The sequence below is a fragment of the Vitis vinifera genome, chromosome 4 (genome assembly GCF_030704535.1).
Source record: "Vitis vinifera cultivar Pinot Noir 40024 chromosome 4, ASM3070453v1".
In the NCBI taxonomy this organism is placed as follows: domain Eukaryota; kingdom Viridiplantae; phylum Streptophyta; class Magnoliopsida; order Vitales; family Vitaceae; genus Vitis; species Vitis vinifera.
In genome coordinates, this window is record NC_081808.1 from 17475643 (window position 1) to 17498017 (window position 22375).

The 22375-nt window shown below is 34.6% G+C and overlaps 4 protein-coding genes across 5 annotated transcripts; all 4 read left to right on the forward strand.

Moving 5' to 3' along the window:
• The first annotated feature begins 737 nt into the window (after positions 1-737).
• On the forward strand, positions 738-1752 carry LOC104879166 (uncharacterized). Its single transcript, XM_059736584.1, has 4 exons — positions 738-857; positions 1098-1221; positions 1350-1459; positions 1563-1752. The coding sequence occupies exons 1-4, from the start codon at positions 835-837 to the stop codon at positions 1750-1752; spliced, it is 447 nt and encodes a 148-aa protein (XP_059592567.1). The 5' UTR covers positions 738-834.
• A 76-nt stretch (positions 1753-1828) lies between these two features.
• LOC132253591 (uncharacterized) lies at positions 1829-8444 on the forward strand. Its single transcript, XM_059736084.1, has 5 exons — positions 1829-1913; positions 2420-2510; positions 7856-7953; positions 8067-8164; positions 8272-8444. Exons 1-5 carry the CDS (start codon positions 1861-1863, stop codon positions 8301-8303), a joined length of 372 nt encoding a protein of 123 aa, XP_059592067.1. The 5' UTR covers positions 1829-1860; the 3' UTR covers positions 8304-8444.
• Positions 8445-14802: 6358 nt separating this feature from the next.
• On the forward strand, positions 14803-15300 carry LOC132253678 (probable 26S proteasome regulatory subunit p28). The gene has a single exon (XM_059736586.1). It carries the CDS (start codon positions 14803-14805, stop codon positions 15298-15300), a length of 498 nt encoding a protein of 165 aa, XP_059592569.1.
• Positions 15301-17774: 2474 nt separating this feature from the next.
• Positions 17775-19624, forward strand: LOC100852667 (uncharacterized). Of its 2 annotated transcripts, XR_009465454.1 has the most exons (3): positions 17775-18280; positions 18439-18782; positions 18883-19624. XR_009465454.1 is itself a non-coding variant. In XM_059736085.1 (2 exons), the coding sequence occupies exons 1-2, from the start codon at positions 17962-17964 to the stop codon at positions 18627-18629; spliced, it is 510 nt and encodes a 169-aa protein (XP_059592068.1). In that variant the 5' UTR covers positions 17775-17961; the 3' UTR covers positions 18630-18832. The 2 variants fall into 2 exon arrangements, 1 of the variants encoding a protein (XP_059592068.1); XM_059736085.1 differs by lacking the exon at positions 18883-19624 and having other exon boundaries at positions 18439-18832.
• Positions 19625-22375: the final 2751 nt, after the last annotated feature.

Below are 22375 nucleotides of genomic sequence, written 5' to 3' on the forward strand. Positions count from 1 at the left end.
TTGTTTCCTTTCAGTTGAATCAAAGTTCATCATACTTTATATAACCAGCACCTATGCTTGGCTTGAGTACTATACTAATTATATCTTTGGGGTTTGATAGGAACCATGTCTACTGAACAAGGTAATGCAAACAAGAGGCTCCTTGGAGAAGAAGTGATACAAAATGCTGAGGTAATGTGTTGATTTTGTGATGGTTTCTACAACAGATCGCAGACTGTTTTACTTTCATGTTTCCATACTACTTTCAACGATCTAATTACAAAAGAAAAGAACTGCTCTGCAAAAATTAGTGGTTAATTGGTTCATTATTATCTGTTGTCCTTTGTGTAGATTCATAAATGGCAAACCTGTTTTAATATCACTGAGTGCAGAGAATAAGTAGTCATTTGTGTATGTTTAATAGATAGTCTTGGTTTCAAGGTTACGATGCTATTATATATGGTTTATACCAAGTTATTGGCTGGTACCACACTTTGCATATGCTGCTAACATGATATTTTCTAATGAAGGTTCATCAATGTCTCTATTAATTAAACAGATCAAACATGTATGTCAGATTTTTTCTTTAATCATTAACAACTCATCTTCTTTCAAAATTTTCTCATAAGGTTGTAAATAAACATTTTGGAGATCATTATTTCTAAATAAATTACTCAAGATATCGTTATCCTTTGGGCCTTCTAGTGCGAGCTCTCTTAGTTTAAACTTATTTATCGTTAATAGGGGGAAGGGGAAGCAGGGACACCAAAAGGGTCATCTTCCAATTCCTCAGATGGAGCCAACCACCACCAGCAGAATCAAGTCAACTCTGATTTGGACAACACACCTCGATCAATGTCCTTGTCCATGCTTCAAAGGTGAATGTCTCGTCTTTTATTTTTGTATTTAAATGATTATAACTACATAAAATTTAGTACTCATATGAGTAGTATTCTAATTTTTCCTCATAGTTTTATTATTCCTCTTAGTTCAGATGTTTGAAATATTAACGATAGTTTAATTATTCCTATGATTGTTGATAACAAATATTCATATGCCTTCTTGAATTCTATTCCATTTTATTTAGATTTGGGCTGAGCCCTTTGATTTTGTAGTAGACCTCATGCGATATCTGGTAATTCGAATGCTGAATTTCTGAGCGCTCCACACCAGCAACAACCTGTAGCATCTTTGCCCTCAACTCCAGTGCCAGGGACACCCCAATCAGTTGTCCCAGCGACAGTACGATCCACCTAACTGACTCTTGGTTTCCATTCATCATATACATCATAACTTCAATATATTTCTATGGTATACATGAAAAATAAATTTGATTATTTGTAAATTTGTCTGTCACTTCACAATGTTAGATGGACTTGCTACCACTTCATCGCCATGGGCAAGACATGAATCCTGTTCCTCATAATCAGCTGAATATCATCCCTCAACCGACTGTCATGCACAATGAGCAGTTTCATATGTATGTTTTATATACCATTTGTTTCATAACAACAACAGTGCTCGGATATTTTTAGATTTTCTTTCTTGAAAGAATGATAATTGTATTTTGTTTAAAATTTTAGGCCTCCACCTATGGGCATGGTCAATGTAGGAATGTCCCAGATTCCTGCCAACCAGGCAGTTCAAAACATGAAAAATCCTTACCCAGCAGTTGTGAGCAATTATTCTCATCTATCCTCAAACTTGCCCGCTGACCATGGCTTTGATACTTCTTCAAGACCCCAAGTAACCCTCATTGAATGTGTCCAGTAGCTACATATTAAGCTTATTTACATTCTATGGATGGTAATTGAATTTCATTCATCTGCACAGGTGCCAATTGGAAATATGCCACCAGGCTTTGTAGAACAGTTGGTTCATATGCAGCGTGGCTACCAACAAATGGCCAATAATCCCAGTTTCACTCCATTTGGGTAAATATGAGTGTTTTCTATTCATGTTTGTGCAAACTAATTATCATGGATTAAAAAGTGATATACTTCTTCTTGATCTACCTTATTGACAAGTGTTGCATGCATGTACTTTTGTCCGCAACTTCTTAAGTAAGCCTTAAACGTCTAATATACACTTCTAAGGTATATTGGATTTTCCCCCTCATAATCTTTACTATTATTAAGACCTGTTGGTCTAGGAATATGTACTAGCATTAATGGCTAGCTCATATCTTCATTCATCTTGTGCACAAAAGCTAGTTTATATTTCTTATAGCTACCTCATACCCTTTCTATATGAGGAGAAGCATATAGTGTTGATAGTTTACTGTCGCCTGTAACATTGGTAGCATTTCACTCTTTTCGTTAGTTTCATTGAGACCATCCTTGATACTGTAAATATTCATTCTTTTCAATTTTCTACAATGGAATTAACTTTCTGGAAACTTACAAGTATTTAAAAGCTTTGCCTTTATTTACATTTTTAGGCCACAACAAGCCCCTCTTCAAGCTCCAGCATATCCAACTGGAGGCCCCCCATATCATCATTTTCTAATGCCAACCATGCATAATCCTCAGGTATGAAAATTCCCTTGCTAGTATACTTTGGAAATATTTTCTTTCTCGATAGTTGCCTTAAATCAAATGTCATTGTTTTTGCTAAAAGAGAAGTAGATGAAACCCTTATTTCATTCATGTTTAAAAAGAGTTGTTGAGCAATTTATTATAGCTGTAAATTTCACAATGCATTTAGAATGGGGAGATTTGGGGTGCAAGGAACGAATTCTACTCATTAGCAAATATAAGGTTTGCATTAAAAAGGAATTGGATGAGGATGTCTAGACAATTTGAGAAGTATTTGCCACCTTTGTTGTAGCACATTGGCATGACATGGTACAACAAAGGCATTGGATACTTTCTTGGGATATGGATATAATGTTCAACCAACTTTGTTAGTTGAAAGTTCTACTAAACCAGCCTTTCTCTTATCCTAAATATTTGTGATGAAAAAGGTGTTTGAAAGAAATTCCTTCTATTTAATTTTTTCTTCATGAATAACCGGAATTAATTTAATTCTTTGCTTTATGTTTAATCAAATTCCCTTTCTGCCTCAATGATGTTAAGATTTAAGACCAATTAATATTGAAATAAAAATAAAAAAGAAAAAGAAAAAGATAGACTAGTTTGGTAGCATTTGAAAAAAAAAAAAAAACTAAACTTGTTTAAATAAGCTTTTTGTTTTTAAAAATATAAAATATAGTTGAAGAAGTAAATCAATGAATGCTCAAGGTATATTATTCTTTGTACACTACAACTTATAATCTTTAAATATGCACATGACTTTCCAAAAGATACATGAACTATATAAGGCAACTCGTAAACTTAAGAATTACATTGAGTGCTCTTAATTTGTGGGTGAGATTGGTTCTCTCCTAATATGCCCTGTAAGATGGTGTTTCCATTAGAAACACTAATCTTGGACCAAAAGAATGTAAAGCGAGACCTTAGTAGCAGTTTGATGAATATATCAGCAAGTTGATTTTGGGTTGACACATGAGAAACTTGAAGGGAGCCTATAGCTACTTTTTCTAACATAAAATGGTAGTCAAGAATAATGTACTTCATTTTTGAAAGAGAGAAAAGATTTGCACATAGATACATAATACCATTTTGTCACAAAGTAGATGTGGCAGCTTAGGATGGAGGATGCATAGCTTAAGAAGATGATTAGTGACCCAAGCTATTTCAAATGACGCCGTGGCCATAGAGTGATGCTGAGCTTCATTAGAAGAGCGGGCAATGGTTCATTGCTTTTTAGAACATCAAGACATTGGGTTCTTTTCGAGAAAGAGTGCATATGTTGAGATGGAAGTGCAGTCATCATGATTGCTTACCCAGAGTTTGAGTAGGCAGTTAAATGTAAGGAGTGTGAACAATATAGTAGGAGACCATAGTCTAGGATATGTTTGAGGTATCATAGGAGACGTTTGGCAGCAGTCCAGTGAGTTGGAGTTGGTGCGTACATGTACTGAGACATTTTGTTTATGGCATAAGCCACATTAGGTCTATATATGGAGAGGTATTGCAGGCTACCAATGAGACTGCGGTATTAGGAGGTATCAACTGGAGTAGATCCATCTTTTTTAGCAAGTCAAGTAATGCAACTAAGTGGTGTGACAAAGGATTTGATATCCTCCATATAAAATCTTGCAAGGAGTTCATGAACATATTTTTGTTGAGAGAGGAAAAGTCCGGCCATTTGGTCAGGGAATGACCTCCAAACCTAAGAAAAAATGAAGAAACCTAAGGTCTTTGATTAAGAACCAATTGGAGAGGGTCGTAATAACATGGTGGATAGAGTAAAGAGTTCCCTATAATTAGCAAGTTATTCACGTAAACTAAAAAATAAACAAGGATAGAGTTGTGAGAATGAATAAATATAGAAGAATAAGAGTGAGAGGCCTAAAATCCTGAAGATTGAATAAAGGTCTTTAGTTCAATAAACCAAGCCCAAGGTGCTTGATTCAAGTTGTAGATGGATTTATGCAAATGACAGACATGATGGGTTAAGACTAATCAATGAATCCTGATGATGACATAAAAACTACTTCATGGAGATGCTTGTGGAGGAATGCGTTGTTGACATCTAGTTGATGCACTTGCCATCCACAAGGCAAAGCAATAGAGAGAATATTCTAAATGGTTGTAGGCTTGATCACAAGGTTGAATGTCTCTTGATAGTTGAGGTCAGGTCGTTAGTGAAATCCCTTGGCCATGAGGTGAGCCTTGTATCAAGCTATGAGCCTGAAGTTCTTCACTCATGGCATCTTTCCATTCTTCTTATTGTAAGTCTTGGGTTAAAAGAAAAAGACCAAAGGGATAGAGGCAAGGATGCTCCATGTAGGGGGGTGAGTCCAATTTCAATAATATGTCGATGATAACATTAGCAAATGCAATATATTGAGGTTTGTATGGAAGTGAGATCAGATGTTGGATCCCATGATTGGCAAACACTGATTTTAAGCCTTAGTATTCTTTACCACGATCAGAGGATCCCATGATTTGCAAACACCGATTTTAAGCCTTGGCATTCTTTATCACGATCAGAGTAAATGGTAGCAATAGAAGATTTATAAAAAATAAAAAAAAAACTATTTTCTTAATCTTTGGAAATAGTGAAAACTTTTAGATTTATTCAATAAAGGGAACAACCATGAATATTTGATGAAATGATCAACAAAAAGGACATAATAAGATAATCCATCAATTAAGAAAATAAGGGAGGGTCCTCATATATATGTGTAAACAAGATTAAGTGGAAAATGACATTGAAGGTTGGATTTATCAAAGGGTAATTAGTAACTCTTATTACACTAACAAATCACAAGATGACTCAGACAAAGTGGAGGAAAGTAAAAGATTATTCTAAAAGACAATTTGGTGTAAAACTTTAGAAGATGACTCAGACAAAGTGGAGGAAACTAAAAGATTATTCTAAAAGACAATTTGGTGCAAAACTTTAGAAGATGACTCAGACAAAGTGGAGGAAACTAAAAGATTATTCTAAAAGACAATTTGGTATAAAACTTTAGAAGATGGGTGACCAAGTCTATCATGCCAGTTGTCAAGAGAGGGTTTGACACCCATGCAAGCTCATTTTATCCCTATAATGGAAGCATCTCTAGTTGACCACTTATAGACATTATTCTTGCTCCATTCCCGAGTAAGCAGTGTCCTTGTGGCTATATCCTTCGCACAGAAAGAAGAAGAGTTAAACTAAATGAAGGCATTATTTGTCTTGCAAAATTGTAAGGCAAAAATTAAGCTTTGTTTCATTGTGGGGATACACAAAACATTAGAGAGAGAGAGAAGTAAGATGAAGTTAAGACAGTTGTCTTTCCAACATGAGTGATAGTCAAACCTCTACCATCTCCAATGACGATTTCATCCAGGCCTTTGTATGGTTGGTTAAGAGACATGATGTTAAGATCATATGTAACATGATGTGAGGTACCAATATCTAAGAGCCAATTGGTTGAGTTGCTAATGGTGATAGTTAGATTGGCAATAGGTGTGGATGAAACGAATAGTTTCTTAGTAGGGCAACACCGGTGAATAGTATGACTTATCTTCTCACAAAATTGGCATATCATAGTGGTGTTCTTGCTAGAGTGTTGATTCTCAAAATGAGGAGGGCGTTGGCCTTGTTGATTCCCAAAATGAGGAGGGTATTGTCCTTGTTCTTTCCTATTGGAGAAATATATTTTTCTAGGGGCTTTTTTCACTATTGGAAGATGAAAATTGGGTATTGTTGACAGTAATAGTACCAAGATTTCCAATGGAACAAAGCTTTTCATGCCTGAGGAAGGCTTCATATTCTACTAATTTGTCACATAACTCATCAAATGTGATCACGGTATCCCATGCTCAGACAATAGTGTCAATTTCTTTGAATTCAGGACCAGCACCATTCAGTGTGTGAGTGATGAGGTATTAGTTTAGAATGGGTGCCCCAAGAAGATCCAGTTCATTGACGATATCACGAATTGTTGCTAATCAACTACTAGTTGAGAGCCACGGTTGAGAAGAGTGAGTTGTTCTGCCAATCCCATGGTTTTGGAGGATGAAGGATTAGCATAGAGCTTTGTAAGATGATGTCATGCTTCAATGGAGGTTTAGCATGAATGAACCACAGGTACAACTTTGTGGCTAAGGGAACCGATGATTCTAAGAAGAAGTTTGTCCTATCTTGTCTGAAAAATATAGTCAAAATTGGAGATTTGTTTACCATCAATTGTGATTTCTGAGAATGGATATGGTTTTGTTCCATCAATGTAGCCAAGTAAGTCATATCCAAAGAGCAATGTATCAAACTATGTTTTCCACGAATAATAGTTGATGGGGGTAAGTTTGAGTGGAAGTTGGCTAACTCCGTTGATGGCAATGAGATTGTTGGGGTTCATGGTGGTATTGGTTGATAGGGGAAGGTGGGATGGTATGGTTGAGCTTGCATTGGCCATGGTGAAACGTAGAATGAAGAAAAAGAACTCATGGGAGCTAGAATAGTTGTGATGCCATAGGAAGGTAAATGGATGAATGGTCAAAGTATATTATTCTTTGTACACTACAGCTTAAAACCTTTAAATATAGACATGACTTTCCAAAAGATACATGAAATATACAAGGTATACATATATTACTCCTAAATATAAGAATTGACTGTTGTGTCCTCTTGATTTGTGGGTGAGATTGGTTCACTCCTAATAATGGTTATTATTATATAAAAATTATGGACTTCCTTTTTGTCTTTAAAAATTATTTGTAAAATTTCTTACATTTTATGTAGAAGTTACTATCATTTTCTATTTATGAACACAAAAAATAAGAAGTGTATCCAAACAACACCTAAGGTATTCAATATTAGAAATGGAGAAGAAAAGCTAAAAAATGAGTTGAACTCGATATTGTTATTGTATGCCATTTACTTAATTTGAAAAGAGCTATTGGAGTTAAGAATTTAAACTACATTGCAAAAAGTTGAGTTCTCATAAAAAGTTTCTGAATTGTCTTCTTTGCATGCCAAGAAATTTAAATTAGATTGCCTTGGAAAAACATCAACCTTTTGTAGAGATAATAACATCATAACCCTATACCATATGAAACATATGCCTAAACTAAACCATATGGTACCAGCTTGCTTGAACTTCCAAACCCAACTTGAGGTTACTTGAAAAACTATCTGAATCCTTTCTTAGTCACTATTAAGAACCCTAGTCGTTCAAGGATAACAACTTTTCCACATTTCCCATATTTTCATTTCTTCTATGTGCACAATAAAGCATCATATATTCTTTTCTTCTATGTGCACAATAAAGTATCATTTCCTGCCTTGATTATATTACTAAGTAGTTTGACTTGTGTAGATGAAAGTGGTGCCTGAAGATCAACCATTCAACTGGCTTCCTCAAGGCCTTGGAAACCACAATCAGGAATCCCACCGTCCTAGTACGTCTAACTCAAGGTATATTCTGTCTTAAAACAATCATACTAATTCATATTTCTTTTATTCACATTTTTTATTATTCCCAAAGGAAGTTGAAAAGAAAAATTAAAATTATCTCCAAATGGTTTCAGATGCCTGAACTCGCTCTACGATCCAGCTTATGAGGAAATGGGTTTGCCCATAGATCCTCATTTGCGCTTGTTTCTAGCAAGCATGAACCAAGATAAGGGTAAATGCCTTTTCTAGCTATAGCTTTGTTTATATGGTCTTATCTATATTTCATAATATACGATAGGAGATCTAATCATTTTTCATCCTTGATTTTTATTGTGGCAGCAACTAGTAATGAAACCAATCGACCCAAGTGATCAGCCTATGGGATCTCAGATTCATTGGTTAAATGAACTTTTTTAGGGGGTTGCTTGCTAGTTTGGTTTAATCTTTACTCTGGTGATCTTTTTATGTTTGTGCTAAGGGGATTTTTTTATTTTATTTTATGGACCCACATGTTTAAGGTGGCATCTCAATGGTGAACCTCTTATTTTAAAATGTTTGTTTTGAAAACTTTTTTTTTATTTTTTGTTTGTGATTCCTCTCATTTTATTTTATTTTTTAAAATAAAAGAAAAAAACAAAAATAAAACCCTAAATCACTCTAAAAATGAAAATAAAGAGTCAACAAACCAAGGATGTGTGTTTAGGGTCAGATTACTCAATAGAGAGATGCTAGGCACCCTCATAGTGGGAGGTTGCAATACTGGAATTCCAAGACATGATTAACATCCCATATCCAATCAACTACATGAGTTATGGATATAGATAAGTATGCATATGTTGTGAAACTAAGAACAAAATTAGGGGTCTATAGTTGTTGTTATGTTTAGTGATGCAATTTGATAAAGGGGCTATTTGGATATATACTAGTTTTCTTAGTTTCTTTAATTGAAATTTAATCAGATGATTTATTGGTCCCTCTTTAAATTAAAGTTACATGGGTGTGAGAAAGGGTTAATTTCATTCACATCCCCTTGAGGTTTTGACAAAATACACTTAGACCCACTGGTTAGAAATTTCCGCCCCCCCCCCCCCCCCCCCCCCCCCCCTCCCCCTCTATTTTGAGACCCTTAGTAGTATTGACACCCTTAGAATTTTATTCTAAAGTTGATTCAACATCTCATTATAGAGAATCAATTGTACTCCAGTACTTTATGTAAATAACAATGAGATGAAGTTTAGGTTTGTAACTTACTATCCAGTACATGTAGACTCCCCATGAACCAATGCTTATAATATACATAGGTAGTGTTATCACCTATCAAGATTACCTCTCTAATCCTGAAGTTACAAATCTTACTTATTATGTGATCAATTGACATAGTCCTGCTCCAAGGAGTACATGTGAAATTTCCATTAAAGAAAATGTTATGGCCATAGTCTTCTAGATCACATGTCCTTTGGATCACTCAAAGGGACACACTGTCTCAAACCCATGAGATATCATGGTGCCTTTATTGAATACATATTGCCAACAACCTCCATCAACAACGAACAAGGGCATTTTCTAGCAAATAAATTTTCATCTAGACTTAACAATTAGCAAGAACAATTTCCAGCATATCAATAACTTAGACAATCATAACAACAACAATGCCCAAGTTAGTTCAATAACCAATATAATTGTTCTCCTATACAAAGTCAAATCTATAAGAAAGTTGGTCACATTGCCTTTAATTTTTTTTATTATTATAACAAGGATAGTGATGAAACTCTCAACAGTTTTGAGGCATCGTTGGACTAAGCTTAAATTTAAACTTCTCCCAAGGTTTTGGTTCATCCACAGGTGAAAGTCCTCATTGGATTGTAGGCACAAGGCAACAAGCCATATTAATCCAAATCTTCTATAGAATGTTGTTGCATATAATGATTCATATCACATTCTTCTAGGAAATGGTAAATCGTTATTAATTTCTCGTGTTGGGAATTCTTAGCATTCAACTTTATTATCACTTTTGAAACTTAATGATGTTCTTTTTGTTCCTGAGTTGAAAGAGAATCTGTTATCTATTAGATGACTTGTTCAAGAAAATCATTGTGTTTTGAATGCTTTCCATGGGTGCACCACATCTAGGATCTTACCACAAGGAATATCATGTTGTTGGGACCAATTAGAAATGGTCTTTGTTTGGTCCCTTCATATGATGTAAGGAATCAAGGAATCAAAGAATCTAAGACTTTGCTTGTTCTAGTCAAGTGGAAGGTCAACCAATAATGTCATTTAGTATCGCATCAAAGATTAGGTCATCTATTTGATCATGTTTTATCTTTGCTTACCAATAAAAACTTCATTTCCATGTCTAATTACAAGTTAAGAAAGCAAGTTTATGATGCTCATCAACTTGGAAAAAGCCAAAGGTTTCCATTTCTTCCTTTAGATAGATCTAGTGAGCATTTGTTTGATCAATACATTGTGATATCTAGGAACCATCTCCTACATTATCATTTTCATGATTCAAGTACTATATTATTTTTGTCAATGATAAGTCCTTGAACTTGGCTATATCCTATGAAGTAATGATCAGACAACTTGGGTTGTTTCAAACATTTTTATCGATCCTTTGCAATTACAATAATTTGTTCATAGTTTTGTAACAATAGGATAAACCGGTTTAAGGTCGAATATGGAGCATAGCATGCATAGAGGTTCTAAAATAATAATATTTAGGTCCAAGGCCTCTAGCTAATTGAAAGATTCTATCATTTGAAGGATAGGTTCATTTGTAGTAGCAAGGTAATCATAAAAAATAAAAATATAAAATAAAATAAAATTTGCAAAGGTGTTGGTCAAATTTTAACCAACCTTTCTTTAATGCATTGAAACTATATTTTAGATACTCTTCTTTCTCATTTGTTATAGGCAAAAGTTACTCTTCGATTGGGAGCTAGTCCTTTCGAGCAATTTGCCCTCTCACTATTATGCGTAGTACCTTCTTTGTCATCATCCCAATGAGCCAAGATATCAACAAGCCATCATTATTGATCAATTGCATATTTGGGATTGATAATTTTCAATCATCTTCTTCTTTAATTTGTTGACTTAGTTTTCCACAACTAGACTCCTTATTCAAGGTAGAATCTTAGATTGCTAAAGAATGTAATTAGAGATAGACAACTTGATTTAAACAAGGCTTCCACATTGATAGAAAGATTGGATTGACAAATTTGGGTCATATATATATATATATATATATATATATATATATATATATATATATATATATATATATATATATATATATATATATATATATATAATTCAGAGTAAGATAACATATTAAAAAGGATCATGTTTAATTCGTTCCAGTCACTAAATTAAATTTTGTGACTTTTCATGTATTTTACCTTAATCATGGTTTTTCGATCCATTTCAGATAATTTTTACATCAAATTCTAGTTTTTTCCTCTTGACTTAGAACTATTAAATTCTTAGTGAAGTATCTTTAATATGGATTTCTTGGCATTTGAAACAACCACTTATTATGTATCTGTTTCTTTATCTACATAGAGTTTTCTAAGATTCTAACTAGTTCTTAGTAGAAAAATTTTATAGAATAAAGTATAATTACTGAAAAGTGTCTTAAATTCCTACTTAGCATACATATATATTATAGGATATTTCATATATTATTAATCCCTTATGAAAAAAGGTGCCTTTATGAACAGAGAAGTTTGTTATGAATGTTTTAGGTCATGGTGAGAAAAAGTTATAAAATCAAAGTCAACATGTAGAGTTTATATCAAGTAGGTACAGATGTGAAAAAGAGTGGCCACCAAGGGTACATAGTTAAGGGTATAGATATAAGGAGTAGAGAAATACAATATGTTTGAAGGACAAATACTTGTGCATATTTTTTTTATTGACTATAATATTATTCTTAATAATATAGTGGAATGATTCCTTTTCACCCATGGATATAGGTATAATTAGAAAACCATATCAAGACCTAGGGTGCGGTGCATCTTTGTATTATTTTAATTGTTTCATCTGTATACAATTACACTAATGTATGATGTTCAAACTTAATTAGCACAAATAGTAATAGAGTTTTTTCTATCACAAGTGGGTTAAAAGCGAGGGTGGAGAATTCTAAATTCAAGAAGTATGGCATTTGATTACTTTTTATTATTTGCAACATTAATTTACTAAGAATTTGAGCAAGTCACAAGCAACTTCTTGGGCATTGCTTTTCTCTTTCACTAGGACAAAACTTCCAAGACAACATAAAATAATGAACAAAAGTGAAAGTTCAAAGATGAATAAAATATAAAGACAAACAAGGCCAAGACTCTATATGTCACGACCCAAATTCCGAGTGACCTTGAATTTGGCCAATGACCCCAAGTTAAAGGTTTGACCCTAAGGGTTCCTCCTAATCCAAGCTGGCAGTCAACCAAAACACTCTGATTTTTTATTTATTTTTTATTTTTGAACATAAACACAATAAAGCTCTTTACAACTAACATTCCAATTTATCAATATACCAATCACTACTCAAGAGCAACAAGAAAATTCAATAACAATAAGATTTCTAACTCAAGTCTAAAATGAAAGTCCACAATATGAGCAAATTATTCAAAATAAAGTCTCAGTACAAATATGTAGTTTCAAAGTTCGCTAATACAAGTTCCAAAATAAATCAACATAACAACTACACTACAATCCACTAGATGTGGATCCTCAGGAGTCACATCTGCATCTAAAAAAAAATATAAGAAGGAAGGAGTGAACATTCTATATTGCTTAGTAGGGTGTCTTACACCCAAGGGGGTTAATTTGGGATTACTAAGGTGCAAGTGTACACAAAATAAACATTCTACCATAATTTAATCAACCCAAACATTTCAGTTTGTATAATTATAACAATTCAACATTTTTCAACAATTAATAAAATGCATGTGGATATGTAACACACAGTCATACAATGCACTGCCATTCTAGGGCTTTCACCGAAGGATACGCGTCCGTACCTAAATACACTCTCCGTTTAGAGTCTTCCGCGGTAAAATTTTTGGTCTTTCACCTTAGGGATCTCGCACCCTTCTTAATTCGCCTCTCACGGGCCTTTACTTTTCATCATTATTTTATTTTCTTTCTTTTCCATTTCATGCAACCTTACAACAAATTTTTATTTTTTTTAATACAACCATGATGCATATGAAATGTAATGGAATTACATATCATCATACACAAATATCAGAGAAAATTCTCACTAATCCAAACATTAATAAAATTATAATTTATACCAAAATTTCATTTACTCTCAACAATCCCAATAATTTCAATAACCAAATATAATTATTTTCCACAACTAAATTACCAAAAACATCCCAATAAATTCTCAATAAACCCAATATCAATCCAACATAATTTCTACCATAATTTCATTTATTCTCAATGATCCCAACAATTTTTAATAGCCAAATACAATTCTTTTCCACAATTAAATTACCAAAAACATCCCAATAAATTCTCAATAAACCCAATATCAATCAAACATAATTTCTACCATAATTTCATTTATTCTCAATGATCCCAATAATTTTTAATATCCAAATACAATTATTTCCCACAGTTAAATTATCTCATTATCACAAAAATTTCAAAGAAAATTCCTAAATCACCCAATAAAATTTCTCAATCCACAAATATTGCTTATTTAACTCCTAACAACGAAATTTATAATTTTTTTTTTTTAAGAAAATGACATTTAATTAAAGTTTTAGGGTTAAAACCCCTTACCACAAATCTAATGATCCAATCTACAAATGTTCCTCATGTCAAGTAGAGTATTCCTTTGAAATTTCACATGAAATGGACGACATTTGGCCATTGAAACGGCCAACCAAAGAGTAGCATCTTTTTGTTTTCCACTGCAATCGCCGAGAATAGTCCTCTATAAGTTTTCCTCCCTTTTCTACTTTCTCTTACCTTTCTTCCTTTTGTTTTTTTCTTTTAAACCCAGCCACTTAAAGTGGTCGGTTGCCCCAAAGACTCCAAATCCTCTTTTGTATATTCATTTTTTTTCATTCTTTTATTTTCTTTATTCTTTTTTTCAATTCAATTTCATTATTCTTTTATTATTATTATTATTATTATTATTATTATCAACATACAAAATAAATTAACACACACCGACACAATTATTTTAATAATATATAATTTATTAATAAGTAATTTAATTAAATTTTTAATTAACTAGTTTAATTATTTTATTTATTTTTTTTTTGTTTTTCGTTTCTGAAAATTTTCGATTTCTATGGTTCTAAGAAATTTCCTATTAAAGACTGACATGATACAAAATTCAACTTGTTTGATTGACCAATAAAATCTTTCAAATTCCGTCAATCTAAAATTGGCACGTGTTCTCCAACTACTTTTTTTACTTTTCAACCACCGCCAAAAAGGAAGAATTTTCAAACTTGAAATTCTAACGTGACTTAAAATACCCTACCATTACACTATAGCTAAAATATCAAGTATGTGCGTGATTTGTCCTTCCACACAGAATTAAAAACCTTGCTTAAAGTTGAAGGATCCATATATGCCCAATAAATACAAAAAGGAGCAAAGATTGTAGTCACTTTCGCTTCTTCTGTTGGTTGAAAATAGAAAAGAGAAAAAGAGGATTCAGAACTAAGAACTCTATAATTGATTACACAATAGGGGGGGTGGGGGGGTGGGGGGTTTCATGCTTTTTCTTAGCCCAAATCTAGAGCAAAGTATCAGTTCTCAACTTGTTAAGAGAAAATGGATCAACTATCCTCATGTTTAGTAAAGAGTGATAGATAGTTGTCTTGAGGAGGAGGAAGAATGGCTTTTAGAAATGATCAGGACTCTGAACTAGAGGATATTAAGGAAACCTTGTTTAATTCTGCGATTAAAGGCAAATGGGAAGATGTTGTAGATCTGTACAAGCGACAGCCGAGGGCCCACAAGGCAAAGATGGTTATATCAGGGGAAACGGCGTTGCCTATGGCAGTCTCAGCCGGCAAAGAAGATGTAGCTGAACAGCTAGTTGAACTAATTAGGGAGCCCAAGGTGGAAGCTCTCAATATTGGAAATGAGCGAGGAAACACCCCTCTCCATTTAGCTGCATCCATGGGAAGTGCTCACATGTGCCGGTATATCTCAGCCATTGACACGCGATTTGTGGCTGCTCGCAATAGGGAAAAGGAAACCCCACTCTTCTTGGCTGCTCTCCATGGTCACACAGATGCTTTTCTTTGGCTCCGTGAAAAATGCTCAAGCAATGAACCGTATGAATACCGTCGACGGGTGACGGTAAAAAAATTCTTCACTGTGCAATAGCTGGAGAATATTTTGGTGAGTGTTTTCAGACATTTCATTACTCATTTCTGTATATCCAAGCCCTGCACCTGCTTTATGTTTTTGTTTATTTAAGAAGCCATCTTTACTAGTGCGGTGTTTGACTGCAGATTTGTCACTTCTCATAATTCATCTGTATGAAGATCTTGTTAACTATGTTGACGAGAAGGGACTTACCCCTCTCCATGTCCTGGCTGGTAAGCCCACTGCATTCAGAAGCGGGACTCACCTCCATTTTATCGAAAGACTCATTTATCAGTGTAAGTCTCAAGGCATAACCCAAGAACAGAATAGAATCGCTCAGAAAAAATTTCCATTTGGTAGCACTTAGAACTCTTTCTGTCCAAGCTTGCATTGCCTAGCCAGAAAGCAGAAACTACACATAAGAAACTGGTATTCTCAAACTAAGCTGGTACTTGGTGCCTGTTACTTTTACTATATCAACCTAAGCTGGGGTACCAGGATAAACAAGAACTTGTAAGGAAGCTGTTCCTGCTACACTTACATTAGTTTTTTATATGCCTAAAGTGATTATTCTCCTTCTTACTTAACCTTCAAGGTATATATGTGGAAAATCTAAAGAAAGTTGAGGATTACCCTAACATCCAGCAAATTTGTGAAGAAAAAATAAAACTCCGGCAGTATCCTGAGAACTGTCACACATGTATGAACTTCGGGAACATGATTGAAAGACAAGGTATGTGATGAAGGGAATTGCTTAATTTCTTTATTATTAGCACATTTTATCTCTTCAGTGTGTTACAAAATCTCGCATATTTACTAGTTTCAAATTACAGCACATTTCAAGCAGATGGTGTAGGTTCTAAATGGGTCTAAATTGCTTTGTGCATGCCGTATGATCATTATGATTTAGGTTGTATTACATATTTGCTTCAATTTAATTTGATCTATAACTTCTTATATAACTCATAGGAAGTTTCCTAGATAAGAAATCTATTATGGCCTTTAGTCTTTAAAGCGGCCCATAGTGGTTTCCTTTATTGCTAGTGTAAGATAGAAGAACTTTTTAAATAAATTTTGGCTTCTATCATCTAGTTTTAATCACATATGTCCATTGCAATGTTGTTCAGATCGTTATGATGTTATTCATTCTTTATTTGTTTTTGGGTTAATTTCACTTATAGCTCCTTAAATTTAGCTATCATTGGTTTCAAATTTCATCGGGTAGCACCCTTATAGGTGTATTTCATCGATCTGTTGTAAAATTTATTTTTTTAGATAATGGTCAAATTTGCCTACTTAGACTCCTACATGAAATTTCTATTAAAAAAGAAATTAAACTGAAAACATTTATAGGAGTGGTAATAAACAAAATTTGAGATCATTGATGATTAAGTGTATATACACCAAATCTCGGGATGTAAATGAAATTAATCTTTTATTGGGTTTCAATCCCCAAAATCTTGTCATCTTTTGCTTGATTTAAGGAAAACTCCATTAGATAAAAAGAGCATCATATCTGCATTTGCATTGGGAGTGCCCCCACATTCCCCAAACAGTAACAGTAGGAATAACATGACCATGCTTTACAATTTCAGTATCTCGCATGATAAAAGCAAAAAACTACAGAGACGTGGATGCAGAGAACCCACAACCAGGTGAGTTCCTAATTTATGTTTTATAAGCCACTTCAAGGGAAAGAAATTTTCTTCTCTATTTATAAGATAAAATAGGTTGAATGACAATCTCTCTTACAAACTTGTATGTTATACAGCCTAATATAATTTCAGAACTTGCTTGGAGTTCAACTCTATACATGAACACTTATGCTATCTTTAATTAGTTTTTAAAAAAAATGGTAAAAAAGAAAAAAAAAAAATTTCTTATGTTTGGTTTTACTATAAAAAAAAAATAGAAAAGAAAATCAAATATAATTAAAATTAGTAACAAGTCTATATATTTCCAAAATATTCAATTTCTATGTAAAAGAGGTTAAAATAATTCAAAAGAATTTAAAGTAACATATAAATATAATTTATTGATTTAAAATTTTTTTCTTTATTTTTCTTCACTTTTTCTTCGTGGGTGACTCCAATGAGTGAAATTCATCCCATCTTGGCCCAATGCTATGTTTGGTTCCTTAAAACTTTGAACGAAAAATAAAAAGGAAAAAATATGAGTATAATTTAAAAAAAAATTAAATTCAATAAATTACATTTATATATTACTTGGAATTCATTGAACATATTTTAACTCCTATTCAAAGGTGGAATATTTGGATAATGCATAAACTTCTATATAATTTTAATTATCTTTGCTTTTCTTTTGTATTTTTCATGTCAGGAGAAAATTACTTTTCGTAGTAATTTCCCAAAACCAAACAAATACAGCATAAATGTTTGCTGTTGAGGGCAAATCCATGTTTTCTCAGTAATATTTTTCAAACTTATTATCCAGTCAGTCAGATATATATTTTTCATCACCATTCAGGAGATCGACATTGAGCATTTCCACCAAATTTTGGCATATGCTTGGAGTTCATCAAATTTGCCAACAAAGCAATGCTGGTTGTGTTAGGATTGGGTATTACACCATCTTACCTTCCCCCCCTTTTTTTTCTACTGCAAAACACTATAAGTTCAAAATATGCTCTTATTTTATGTCTGATTTTCAGGATTTGGGATGATAAGGAAAATACAAGATAAGAAAGAGAAACATTCAAGGTCTCTTCAGATTATGGATGAACTACTTAGGCGTGCTTCAAGCTATGGGTATAACAGGAATGGAAGAAATCCCAAGCTATCACAATTCTGTAAAGATGAGAAAACAACACCCTGTAACCTTGTGAAAGAACTAACACAAGAGAATAAACCTGTTTCAGATACTAATAGAAATGGGAAAGAAAGAAGTTGTTCTGTAAATTGTCCACATGTCAAAAATGGCAGCAAAGACACTTCACCTTCCAGAAGTTCCTTAGAAATTACCAACAAGGATAGAGGAGGTTAAGCTCTCTCTCTCTCTCTCATATTGTTTAAGCTAGGTGACCTCTTGGCCTCTTGGTTCTTTAGCAGGAAAATGCTGTTTAAGAAAAATATTCAGTGTATCTGAATGCTCTTCTTATCTCTCATGCTGAATTGAATTTTATGAACTTGGCAACAGAAAAGAAGAGAACTGTGGAATTTGGAAACATGGAGACACCAATACTAATTGCAGCAAAGAATCGTGTCAAGGAAATGGTGGACAGCATCCTCGAGGAGTTTCCAGTGGCCATTCATGACAGGAACAAAGAAAAGAAGAATGTAGTGCTGTTAGCAGTGGAGAATAGACAACCTGAAGTGTATGAGCTTTAACTCAAGAAGAATATTCTGAAAGATAGCGTGTTTGGTGTAGTCGATAATGAGGGGAACAGTGCCTTGCATCTGGGTGCAACGTTAGGAGATTATCAACCTTGGCATATTCCAGGTGCTGCATTGCAGATGCAATGGGAAATCAAGTGGTACAAGGTATGGGACTCAATTTATAAATGTCAATGTAAATGTTTTCCTAACTGTTTGATTAACACAACCAGAAAGATAAAGTGACTTGAAACTTTACCCCATGCAGTATGTGAAGAATTCTATGCCCCGACGTTTTTTCATTCACTACTAAAACGACAATCAAACTCCAAAGCGGATCTTCACCAACCACCACACAGAACTTGTAAGCAGAGGAGGCAAATGGCTAAATGATACTTCCAGTTCATGCTCTGTTGTTGCTACTCTCATTGCTACTGTTGCCTTCGCCACATCTACCACGATACCAGGCAGCTTTAAGAACAATAACGGCAGACGAAACCTTGAGCACCAAGCAGCTTTTAATCTCTTTGCGATTTCATCGCTTATTGCTCTCTGCTTTTCGGTGACTACTATGGTCATGTTTCTTGCTATTGTCAGCCCTAGGCACCAAGAGGACGATTTTCACAGGGTCTTGCCTGAGAAGCTTTTGTTGGGCTTAACAACTCTTTTCATATTCATATCAGCTATTTTGGTGTCTTTCTGTGCGGGACATTTCTTTATCCTTAGAGATGGGCTCAAGCGTGCTGCATTTCCTGTCTATGCAATAACTTGCCTTCCAATATCATTTTTTGCTTTGGTGCAGTTCCCAATGTACTTCGATGTTGTATGGACCACTTTTAGGAAGGTTCCATAACGAAGGTATAAGGTGAATCTCTAGAATTTCATGTTCTCGAAACTACTTGTTGATACTGTTGGTGAAATAAGGTGTGTGTATATATATGTTAATGTAGTTGGGATTGTCTACGTTGCTTTCGATTGGACAACAAGATTGGAAATTGTCTCTGACAGCAAGAAAATAAGACTTGTAATTACTATCAATATATGTGATTTTTAAGGAGGGTCTCATAGTGGTTGTTATTCAAAGTAGATTTTAATAAGGGTCTTCGACCAAAAATTATGAAATGAAATTTTATTTTAGTTTTAAAGAGGGCCTTATAGATGGTGACAGTGAGGCCGGAGAAGAACTGCATGTTTTCATTCTTTCATCAAATCTCATTAAATAGAGATTACATAGGGTCAATACCATACAAAAGGAAAAATATATCATATCCTCCTTTTATGAGATTCAAACAATATCTTTGTAATAAAAGGATTAAGAATATCACAAGCACAATTAATAGGATTAAATAGGATTCAACAATCTATCATATCACACCCTTGCAAGCTGATGGGGAGGTAGCCACAGTAGATTGGAGCAAAATTTGTGATAAGAAATGGGTAGAAGTCCTTTAGTGAAAAGATCTGCAACTTGAGATTTTGAAGGAATAAATAGGACACAGGATATTGTTGGTAACAAGGTCTCGAACAAAATGATAAGAGACTTTGATATGTTTGGTACGAGCATGATAGATCGAATCGACAGCAAGTTGAGTGGCCCACTTATTATCTAAATAAAGAATAATAAGGTAAGGCACCTGAAAACCTATCTTGAAAAGAAGATAGGTAATCCAGACAAGGTCAGAAGAAGCCATAGATAGAGCTTTATATTTGACTTCAGTGCTGGATTGAGCAACAAAATGTTGCTTTTTTGGTAGCCCAAGAAAATGAGATTATTTCCCAGAAACACATAATGACCCATAGGAGAACGACAGGTGTCATGACACCCTGCCCAATCAACATCAATAAAGTTTGTTATTGAAAAATCTAAATGTTGGAAAGAGATACCAGCACCCGGGGAACCTTTTATGTACTGCAATATTCTTTTAACAGCTTGAAGGTGCAATGGTGTTGGTTTATGTATTAACTGGCAAATAATGGAGATCACCAAGATCCTTCATTGCAAAATTGGAGGATAACCAAGCTAGAACACCTTGGGGCAATGTCGATGAGGAGCTAGTAAGAATAATGTTATCAACATAAAGTAGGAGAATAACAATCTCCTTGGATGAATGAAAAACAAACATGTGAGGATCTTCATGATTGGGAACAAAGCCATATTGGACAAGGGCAGAGCTAAAACATTGAGACCAAGCACGAGGGGCTTCTTTCAAACCATAAATGGCTCAATTTAACTTGCAAACATGTTGAGGTCGAGTAGCATCTTCAAATCCTTGTGGTTGTACCATGTAGACTTCAGTTGTAAGTAGGCTACGTAAAAAGGCCTTTTCAACATCCATTTGTATGGCAGCTCCCCATTAGGTATTCTTTGAGGCCTGTGTGCATGATGTAGGTTTGCTAATTGAAGTAATTGTATACAATAGTAATGGATAAGGAATGGAAAGAAATGCTCTTGAACGCCTTGTACCGTCCTTTGTGTGGGGACTCCCCTCCACATGTCACTCCCCTCAGTACTGCCTAGATAACTACCATGTTATCCGGAGCCTTCCATCCAGACCACATAGCCACGTGACAAATGGCAGTAGACTCCCTAAGCGGGCAACGTCTTCCGGCCAGCCTTTAAATCCCCTACGTTGCATGTAATCATTCTCATCTAACATGAAAGCGGCTGATGGGACCTCCCCCAATCCTTACGTCCATATCAACGTGTCAACACACGCTGCCCCATACCTCCAGCAAGGTGAAATGATGGGTAGTTGCATCATGATACTATTTCTGACAGCACTTGTCAGCCATTCAAAACTGTAATGATTGCCCTGCAACTTGCAGAACAACCATCATTACAGAGAAGGTCAAAGTGCTTACTCAACACTATAGTGGCTTTCTCTTGAGCACTAAAAAAGCCCCCACCCCCCACCCCCCCCCCCCCCGCCCCCGGCGCCGAAGCATAACCTAGGTACACGCACTTAAGCTAGCCTATTCACTCTCTTCTCTAAAGGTTCTGACCTACTAGTGCCTGACTTAAGCTTCGGAGGGGTGTGCACGGACCACCTGTTTCGACATCCTTTGTGTAGGGAATAAGGTCACTCAGTCTCCTGTTCCTAGGTAGAAGTTCTCAGTGGCCCAACATAAGGAGGATCTGACTCTAGTTGACCTTGTACCAACCTTTGAACGTGTGATGACCAGATGAATTTGTCCTAGTAAAGGTTCTTGTTGGAGCTATTTCTTGCTTTGCATTATCAAATGCAGTTGTTAAATCCACAATAAGTGGCATTGAGGGAGCAGTCATTCCAGCATCAAGTTTAGTAGAATCAGATTTTTTTTTCTGCAGTTGTTAAATCCACAAGAAGTGGTATATATTAAGGAGCAGTCATTCTGGCATCAGGTTTAGTATAATAAAAAAAAATTCTAAGTGGGAGCCATTAGGATAAATATAACCCAAAGTCTTCTCTTAAGAATCCAGATGAAGATTATGAAGAAATAGTGGTTTGAATGCTGGATATCAATCATTGTCTGGGAAGATGATGGACATGGTTGCACTATGGGTAAAGTAACAGTTGATGGGGGTAGTGTAGTTGAAGACAAGCTTTTATTTTCTGCAGAAAGAAAGAAGAATTCATCAAGTACCATATGACAAGAAATAGAGACAACATCGGTGATGGGGGATTGTAATATTTGTAGCCACAATGAACCCCACTATATCCTATGAAAACACATCACTGCGACTTGGGAGATAATTTATCCTTACGAGTAGCTCCAATATA

Coding starts and splice junctions, on each gene's coding strand:
- LOC132253591 (XM_059736084.1), top strand. CDS start 1,861: ATGCAGCGTGGCTACCAACAAATGGCCAATAATCCCAGTTTCACTCCA. Junction 1,914..2,419: donor CCCAGTTTCACTCCATTTGG/GTAAATATGAGT, acceptor TTACATTTTTAG/GCCACAACAAGCCCCTCTTC. Junction 2,511..7,855: donor CAACCATGCATAATCCTCAG/GTATGAAAATTC, acceptor TGACTTGTGTAG/ATGAAAGTGGTGCCTGAAGA.
- LOC132253678 (XM_059736586.1), top strand. CDS start 14,803: ATGGCTTTTAGAAATGATCAGGACTCTGAACTAGAGGATATTAAGGAA.
- LOC104879166 (XM_059736584.1), top strand. CDS start 835: ATGTCCTTGTCCATGCTTCAAAG. Junction 1,222..1,349: donor AATCAGTTGTCCCAGCGACA/GTACGATCCACC, acceptor TCACAATGTTAG/ATGGACTTGCTACCACTTCA. Junction 1,460..1,562: donor CACAATGAGCAGTTTCATAT/GTATGTTTTATA, acceptor TTAAAATTTTAG/GCCTCCACCTATGGGCATGG.
- LOC100852667 (XM_059736085.1), top strand. CDS start 17,962: ATGATAAGGAAAATACAAGATAAGAAAGAGAAACATTCAAGGTCTCTT. Junction 18,281..18,438: donor TACCAACAAGGATAGAGGAG/GTTAAGCTCTCT, acceptor ACTTGGCAACAG/AAAAGAAGAGAACTGTGGAA.